Genomic DNA, 9351 nt, shown 5'->3' on the forward strand with positions numbered 1-9351 from the left:
AGTCCAAGTAAATGCAACATTTACAAACGTGAGCGAACCAGATACACGCCTCCGATTGGCTGTTGACTTTGCAGCGGAATTGAATTGACCAATAGGTAACACCGTTCTTGGTCGTTGTCAGCAACCGACGTACACAATGTGAGGACCCGGAAGTGTCGCGTCTGTGGCGACGCGGTCATCGACTAGCCGCTCGGACCCTCGTTAATTAAACTGCAAATCCTCGGTTAACCGCATGTTCCTGCTTTTAGTCGGTTGTCGGAAAACCCGCCGACGCTTTTGAGGATATTCTCTGTCGCCATGAACCTCGGGTGAGTCTTTTTCTGTTAAAACCAAACCTATAGTAGCAAGCTAAGCTAACACACTGGCCGAATGTGTCGCAGTGCAACACACATGGATTGTGTTGCAGTTTGCAAACAAAACTTTTAACACACTACTGATGCTGTTTACAAAATGGTCAAACGTAAATGGGGCTTATGATAAAAACAGCGTGTTGAAGCTACAGAGGAGTTGTCATCGTTGTTTAGTTCTGGTTCGTGGTTTCAGAGAATGATCATTAAATGTAAATATTAAATGAATCTGGAATTCCTGCAAAAAAAAGAAATAAACTGTCGCGTGACGTTATGACTGAAATCTGATGTGTAACGTAAATATAAAGAAAGATCCCTTCATTGACAAGACATGTCACTGACTATTTACAGTAGGATCTGGCGATATAGCCAACAATGATATACAGATAAGAACGTTTTTATGTTTGTGTTAAACTCAGAGAATGAAAAATACTGTAAAACATCTGAGGTTGTTCAATCAATTAATGAAAAAATATAACTATTGATATTATTGTCCGATAACTGCCTGCGAGCAATGATAAATACAAATACGTTTTATTATTAAATACTATATGTTTACCCATTGTAATGTCAATACCTGGCAAGATTATACAGTATGTACTCTTCTGTATCTGTGCCACAAAGTGTGTAACTATGTTGACCAGCAAAATGCCCAATCTCACAATGTGTGGTGAGACTTCAGAAATAAGGGAAAACTGAGAATAATGGTATTTTAAAGGCACGTTTATTCTTTGACAAAGAAGGTCAAACCGATCCTACTGCCTGCGGGTCCATGTCCAAATATGAAATGTTCTTTGTTGGCTCATGTCCCATCCTTCTACCAAGTTTTGTGTAAATCCATTCAGTAGTTTTTGAGCGATAACAACCAGAATATGATATGTTCAGTTTAATTTCTGCTTGTCTGATTGTGTTTCAGTTGATTTGCGTTGACATTCAGTTGATTTGCGTTGACATTTCTTGTTTTCCGTTGTTGGAACAGAGACGGCCTGCTGTTCGAGCTGGAAAACGGGAAACCCAGGTTGATCTTACTAAGTCACGGTGAGACTTTCATAAGCTTTTATTTCAAGGGAACATTTACTCACCTATTAGAAGTTGTCAATAAACCTAATGATACAATTTAAATCTTAAAAACTTTAATTGTTGGCATGAATGTTTATTTATTTGTTTGAATTTAAGACCATTGGACAACTCTTAATTAGTATTTTCTTCCACTACAGGTGTTGAAAAGAATCCAAATAAGGTAGGACTTGTCTTTATAACCTGGTTATTACATTTCTGCACAGGCATTAATGTGCCTGAGTTTGATCAAGATCCAGTTATTATTCCCTGAGAAATCAACTAAAATGTAAAATGTAAAATGCCTGGATCCACACTAAAATTGAATCTGTTCTTCCCCGACCCCTGAAACATCCTTTCATCAAGTTTCATGGAAATCTGTCCAGTGGTTGTTGCGTAACCTTGCTTACAGACAAACAGACAGGGGTGGAAACATAACCTCCTGTGGTAGTAATGATAACAGGCTTTGATGGAAACCAAGACCTAACATAACAAATGTCCACATACTTTTGTCAATGTAGTGGAACACACAGCACAGGTTTATGGTAACTCAATAATTTCCCTTTTTTTTTGTTTTTTTCATTCATTCAATGTCCCGCGAGCAGCTGCTAAGGCCCAGAGTGACAAACGTCTTGAGCTCCAGACAGCCCTCCTGTTTGGAGGAGGTGCAGGGAGAGGAGCGTCCAGCCCGGCAGCAGGCAGGCAGATACAGAGAGACCAGGAGCAAGGCACCAGGAGCAGCCACCTCCTTGAACTCCCACACCTCAACAACCAGAGAGAGGAGCACCACTTTGATAACATCTAAGACACAAGAACATCTGAACCAGGGCGGCATCAAAGCTGCTGCCAAGGTCAGTCTCCTGCTGCCTAACATTTCTTTATTTTAAAGAAATTACAGTTACAATATCAGCCCAATACCACCTTAAAACACAGCAGGATTTAGGTCAAAGACATGTAGACTGATTGTACAAGCATCCGCTCTGACTGTGTGTGTTTGTGTGTGTGTTGAAGGTGAAGTCAGACAGACACAAACAGCTCTCCACTGTTGCATCCCCGAGAGCCAATGGGAAAACAGGGAAGCCTCAGAAAACTGAGGCACGAGCTGGAGGAAAGGCGGGACTAAAGGATGCGCCGGCCAGTGGGGATGCAGGACTCAGAGACAACATGGTGGTTCTGACCAGGGAGCAACTCCAGCAGCTCCTCAACACCATCAAGAGCCAACAACCACCAGAGGACCACCGAACCCAGGGTAGATGGGTAGCCCACAAAAACACCAAAGTCTATTTATGAGTCTTGCTTCTGATGAGGCACTAATTCATTTTAAGGCTTATACCTGCTCATGTCAGACACCAGACTTTCTTTTTGTTACAACTCAAGGTCTTTTTCTCTGCTCTGAAAACAGGCTCACAATCTGGCACCTCAGTGAATGAAGGAGAGATGATGGAGGAAGACAGAGGAGGAGGGGGAGTAGTGAAGAAGGGAGAAGGTGGTGGAGGTGTAACTGATGCAACTGGAACCTCTCAGGATAAAACAAACAGGTGAGGAGCCCAAAATAACAGTGCAGATGCCTGATGAGGAAACAAACACCAGTGCTCAAAAGCCTTTGTGTTTTAAGGTGTTTATAAACACACACCAGAAAGGGCCGTTGCAGATCTCTGCTATTTGCTGATGTGTTTTTAGAAGTCAGTATTTCTAAAATGGTGTTTGAACGTACAGTGTTGTTGCTGTTTTTCAGGACGTCTGCGTGTTTGCTCAGCAGGATGGGGGAGCGACAGTCAGACAACAGATCTGTCATCGGCGCCAAGAAGGCTCAGTGGAGGAGAGAACTTGGTACACACACATAACACAAGCATGGACGTATATATTTATATCGGCTTTAATCATAGACTGTATATAATGATTAACAAGATGAATGCACCACAAAAGTGAAGCCAAACCACCAGCCGGCTGCAGTGCAACTCATAAACACTGCTTCCTCCATGTTACTGGATGGGACATAAACCAAATAAACTAAAAAGTCAAAGTACACACATAATACATAAATGATTTTCTATTTGTGTTTGTTAGATGAGCAGGTGGTATTGAACGCGCAGCAGCAGCGGTGGGCTCCTGGGAGAATCCAGGTAGGACTCACATTGTATTCACATCTTCATCTTTTGATCTGTTGAGTTTCAGCCTGTTGAACAGAAAAAGACTGGAAGCTGGTTCCTCGTTCTGAAATGTGATACCTTAATGGCTTTATCTCCATCAACTCCACTCGTCTCACTCTGTTCAGGCAAAATGTTCATGATACATTTTAATGTGTTGTTTTCACATGAAATATTAATTTTTAATTCGATTTATATTGTGCCTAAGTAAAGGATGTACTTCATCCAGCAATAACTAAATACAGTTAATGCAGTACTTGGACAATCATTTGGTTTACATCAAATATTTAATATTTGTGTGTGTGTGTGTGTGTGTGTGTGTGTGTGTGTGTGTGTGTGTGTGTGTGTGTGTGTGTGTGTGTGTGTGTGTGTGTGTGTGTGTGTGTGTGTGTGTGTGTGTGTGTGTGTGTGTGTGTGTGTGTGTGTGTGTGTGTGTGTGTGTGTGTGTGTGTGTGTGTGTGTGTGTGTGTGTGTGTGTGTGTGTGTTTTCCAGGCTGAGGAGGACGCAGAGAGAGGGTTATCAGTTCAGAGCTCTATCAGCCACAGAGAGCAGCCTGCAGCCATCAGATCCAACCTCAAGCTCGGGGTAAATATGTGATCTCACCGAGCAGCGTGTCTGAACCCTTCAGCTTTCTCAAAGATGTTGAAGTTTAAAAACACCAATAACCAGAATACAAGACACAATCTGTGCATCACAAGAGACATTTGGGATGTTAAATGTTAAATGTCAGATTATCTCTTTAAAGATTATCGCTTCTCAACATGACATAGATCTGTGTTGTCACCTCAGGAGGTCACACCAATGGCCCAGGTGTTGAGTGGTGGGAGGAGGGAGGAGGAGAGGAGACAGTGGCTGGAGGAGCTGAACCGACAGAGAGAGGAGGCGAATGAACGCAAGAGGCGAGAAAAACTGATCCAGAACCAGGTGCGGCAGAGACAGATCCAGCAGAAACCAGAGACATTGGATTCTGGTTGATCTAACTCTGGCTGCACGTGTGTGTTATTGTCTCTGTAGACAGAGGACCATGAGCTCTGGGCCATACACTTTGACTCTCTGCAGCAGAGGCCTCCTGTCCACACTGCAGCTCCATCAGCTCCACCTCCAGCCCCGTCCAGGGGGTCTGAGCGCGGGGACTGGGAGCCCTCTTCCAGCCTGTCCCTGGTCTGGGAGGCCACGAGCAGCTGTGGAGCAGAGAGTGTCGCGGGGGCCAGGGTGGACACGACCAACGGATACCAGAGCAGAGCCAGGTAGGATGAATTTCAAGTTTGATATTTATGGCAGCAAGTGAAGTGTTTACGAGTGAAAGTGAAACCTCAGCAGGGCAATGACCTCAGTCCTGATCGCCACAGACCTGCCCCCCCCCCCCCTCAGTCACTGGACCTCAACCTCATGGAACATTTATTGCTGCATTTGAGGAATGAGAAACCAAAGTAATCTGTGACACCAAATCATGCTGGGACAATGTGGGTCATCAGGTTTTGCAGACTTGTGAAGCACATGTTGTCATGTCAATGCGGTGACATACTAAAACCCTAAGATTCAGACATTCATGTAGTTTTTGACTTGTGGTTTCAAACCTCTTTGTGGTATATGAGTAAATATTCTGTGTTTTTTGTTTCATCCAGCCATGTGAGGACCATGACTGCCCTGCTGGACCCCGCCCAGATAGAGGAAAGAGAGAGGAAGAGGCTCAAGCAGCTGGAGCAGCAGGTAAGAAGACGACGAGGAGGAGAAGGAGGAAGAGCAGATGAGTGAGATACACTCAGGAACACAGAAGTTTTTTAACTTTTTCTAAATATGTTATCATCTCCTGACGCGTCCCCCAGAGAGCGATCGAAGCCCAGATGGAGGAGCAGCGGCAGCAGAGGGAGCGAGAGGAGGCCAGGAGGAGAGAGGAGGAGGAGACGGAGGCCAGGAGGCTGTTGCTGGAGAGGGAGAAGCTGCAGAGACAGTATGAGCTGGACCGACTGAGGGAGAGGCAGAAGGTCGGGAGCCACATGTTTACTTACCCTGACATGGAGCTGTTTCATGAGGAGGGTGAAAAAAAACTGAAACCACATTGTGTGTGCGTGTGTGTGTGTGTGTGTGTGTGTGCAGGTGCAGGAGAAGTCGAGTCAACAGATGGAACAACCAAAGAAAGGTCACAGTGAGGAGAGACTGCAGGAGACGCTACAGCCCAGTGGTGAGTGAAGCCGACTGTGATGGAACTACAATACAGAAACAGAACTCTGTGGGGCTCATATCTCCACTACTCCCAACGGCCCCCTTAAATTCAATCAGGCTGCACCAAATGGGTCTTTTTCATCAACTTCCCCTGAATGATTTCCTTGGGAAATTGTGGAAGTGATTTAAAAGAGAAATCTGGATCCGACCCTTTGGTCCAGACCTAAATTGTTTGTTTTTCATGTCTTGTTTATTACTTTATTTTCCAACGATCAATATTGTGGATTTGTTTTCGTCTTATTTTTTCATTTTTATTTCATTTTATTGCTTTGAGGCTTCACGTTGGATCAAACACCAGAACATCTTTCTCGCATGGATGACTAATAAAACCAGATTCTGATTCAGACCTGTCAGTCATCGTGTTTCTGATTGTTCCTCTTGTCCAGTCTGGTTGTGTAGCAGCCTCAGACTTCAGTGTACATACAGTATGTCACAGGAGTATTCTGAAGATAGAAAAACTTGTATTTATGTGTGTTTGTCCAGCAGTCACCACACGGGCTGAGCATTTGGAGGAGGATGTTAGCAGCTCAGTCCCCCCATTCAAAGACACTGCTGTACAGACAGGTAACTATAACTAATACTGTAATAATACTAATACTGCAGTAGAATGTAGTAGTGCTGCTGCATGTGTAGTAGACGGATGGAAATGTACTAATAGTTCTTTGCAGAGCCAGTTCCTGCTCTCTCGCTCAGAGCAGAAGTTCAGACTCCTGACGTCTCTGCACATTACCAGCCACCTCCCTTTGTGTCTGCTGCTCCTCCTCCAAACAGCAAGAACCCAGGAGTGAGAACAGGCAAGGAGAACATCTGTCTGCCAGGAGCAGGAGGAGCAGGAGGAGGAGACCCATACGAAACGTTTGCCCGGACAGAGAGGAGCAGGACAGACAAGAGGAGGCCGGACTGGAACACGCAGAGGTAGAAACACACATGAGCTAGAGCTGAAGCAATTTATCGATAAACAATTCAAACTAATTATTAAGATCTTTGATGAAGTGTTGTTTATCTTGTGCGAATTTTACAACAGACTTGAATAACTGAACTTATCTTAGTCCAAATCCATCACAAGTCTCTCATAGTTATTTGACCCGGGTGTGAATGTGGATTCCCATTGCAGAACAGATCCAGTTGTTGGTGGGTGTTTCTTGGACCAGTGGAAAAGGGTCATTAGAAATCTCAACTCTCTCCCACAACCTCCATATCGCTCCATAGGCCCAGCCGGAGGTTTGTTCCTGCCTCGGAGCGTTACCCTGCCGCTCTGCAGAGGGACAGACAGGAGAGTCGACTGAAGAGACAGGCCGAGCTCGTCGCACTGCAGGGGAGGACATGTCTGTCCAGGACCGAGCCTGCTCCTCCTCCTCCTCCTCACCAGGATCCTCGTCCCCTCTCCAACACACAGACCAGAGCTGCACCTCACAGTAAGGTAGGACTGGTATGGTTTGTTCAGACTGTGGATGTTGGATTCTTCTCAACATTGATACACTTCTGTATTTCTGTCCCTGCAGCCGACGGATGTGTGCTAATGACTTTTACTGTTTCAGGTGGGAGGACCGATCATCTCTGCAGCACCCTCCAGCAATGAAAGGTAAAAGAACTTTTCGTCAAGCCAAACCACGGAACTCAAAACGTACTTGAAAACATCCTGATAATGTCCAGCAGATGAGAGAAGAGTCAACTTCAGTCAACAGCACAGTTAATAAGAGCATCGGAAAGTCAGATAGAAATGTTGGCACTTACCAGTAGCAAGTCATGAGGTAACTCGTTTTTAAATCAAAAATGGTTAAGCGAGCTGAATCCTCTCTGTTTTCATCTCCTCCAGGGGGCGCTCTCCTCCAGTCCCGGCTGCCAGACACAGAGTGCAGAGTCAGCAGGCCTCCAACCCTCTTCCTCATCCAGTTCTGGACTTTATCCCTTATATCCGAACTGATGAAATCACTCTGGACCCACTGGAGCCTCCTGAGATCCCCCCCACACACACAGGTTAGACTCTCCTCTCCCAGTGTATCATCTGAACCTTCTCATCCATCATTTGAAATGTGACAGTTAACCTCTAACCTCAGACGGTACACAGAGGAAACGCCTCGTTACTGATTGTTGCAGTAAATTAACCAGACTTTATTTTCTCCTGGTCACAAGTTTCTCCTCAGAGCTCAGTGTCTCCTCCTGCTGCTCCTCATCAAGACCACGCCCACACAACTCGACAGCAGGAGATCCTGAAAAGCCTGGCTCAGCTACGGCAGGTAAGTAACACACACCAACACACACACACACACACACACACACACACACACACTTGTACTTGTGTGTGTACTTGCAGTTGTTGGAACATTTATCAACAATAAGTTCAATTATCTGTAAGAAGGAGCAGGAATGTTTGTTCTTCCTCAGAAGGGTCAGAGATTTTAATGGAGATAGAAATATAACATCCTTGTTTCTATCAAACTTGTTTTTACTTTCTTTCATTGCTTGGTTTGGAAACTTGATTATTATGGAGAAAAATCAAAAGTGCAATATTGTGAAGGAGTCTGAGAAGGAGACAGGTCCACAGAACTGTCAGCAAATAACTGAGCACTGATTGTCAGTGCGGCCAATTATCAACCAACAATCTACTGCGTCATCACTAGAATTAAAGTGTGTGTGTGTGTGTGTGTGTGTGTTAACAGGGTTTATTACAGAAGCAGAGAGAACTGGAGTCGGACCTGAACCCTCTACTGAAGCACCACAACAACGAGCTCAGGTCACACTCGGCAATGCATCACAAGTGACCTCTGACCCCTGCCGACTCCTCCTCAGAGCTGCCTGCTTCACTGAGCCTTCGCACGCTGCAGCGTTGCTCCTGGGGATCGAGGGTTACTGGTCACCTGACCGTCCCAACGGAACCAGAACACAGGGAGAAGGAAGAAAGCTCCCAGAATGCTTTGGGTGACGAGTGGTGGATACTCTTGTCCTCATTTAACAGAAGATTTTTCAGTGTTTTTACAGGATCACACTGATTCAAAGTGGAAACCTGAGGATCAACAATGAGAAGTTTACTTCAAAGTTCACTTGAAAATCAACAGACTGCAGCTGATTTTTCAAAGTTAAGCTTATTAGGTTGGAGTGATTGAACTTTTATGACAACTTAAGTTATCAGTGGTTGTGTAATATTTTACATAAACATTTGTCTCAATGCACTTTTCCATGAGAATGACACCGGACAGGTTTTGAAGTTTTACCTTCTCTGCAGAACCCACTGATTTAAACCTTTTGATGAAGGTGTTCATTCAGCTTCCTGCCGGTCACGGAGCTTTATGGTTCAGTTTAAGCTTCTGTGCTGTGTAGTTTTTTTTCTTGGTTTTATTGTATTTATTGCAAATGTAATAACATGTCTGAGTCATGAAATCCATCACATGTCCATTTGTTTTTTTGACCAAATGTTTGTTGTGTAGACAGGATGAAAATCATCCTTCTGCACTGTAGGGTCAGTGTATCTTAGATTTTAGTAAATGATGAAATAAAGATAAAGCTGGAAAGTGATTTAAATCTGCTCCAATATATAGAAACGTATAATAAATTCAGTCCTGTTTCATTTCATGGAGAC

At 44.4% G+C, this 9351-nt stretch overlaps 1 protein-coding gene across 2 annotated transcripts; it reads left to right on the forward strand.

Moving 5' to 3' along the window:
• The first annotated feature begins 168 nt into the window (after nt 1–168).
• Nucleotides 169–9287, forward strand: ccdc66 (coiled-coil domain containing 66). Of its 2 annotated transcripts, none has more exons than XM_062408836.1 (21): nt 169–308; nt 1327–1385; nt 1565–1587; nt 2009–2254; nt 2415–2652; nt 2806–2941; nt 3139–3233; nt 3471–3526; nt 4044–4136; nt 4341–4475; nt 4566–4798; nt 5177–5261; nt 5378–5536; nt 5649–5733; nt 6258–6338; nt 6443–6689; nt 6984–7194; nt 7313–7356; nt 7591–7751; nt 7908–8011; nt 8435–9287. In XM_062408836.1, the coding sequence occupies exons 1-21, from the start codon at nt 298–300 to the stop codon at nt 8534–8536; spliced, it is 2604 nt and encodes an 867-aa protein (XP_062264820.1). In that variant the 5' UTR covers nt 169–297; the 3' UTR covers nt 8537–9287. The 2 variants fall into 2 exon arrangements, with proteins under 2 accessions (XP_062264820.1, XP_062264829.1); XM_062408845.1 differs by having other exon boundaries at nt 201–308; nt 6261–6338.
• The last annotated feature ends 64 nt before the right edge of the window (nt 9288–9351 follow it).

Source organism: Platichthys flesus, chromosome 2 (genome assembly GCF_949316205.1).
Source record: "Platichthys flesus chromosome 2, fPlaFle2.1, whole genome shotgun sequence".
In the NCBI taxonomy this organism is placed as follows: domain Eukaryota; kingdom Metazoa; phylum Chordata; class Actinopteri; order Pleuronectiformes; family Pleuronectidae; genus Platichthys; species Platichthys flesus.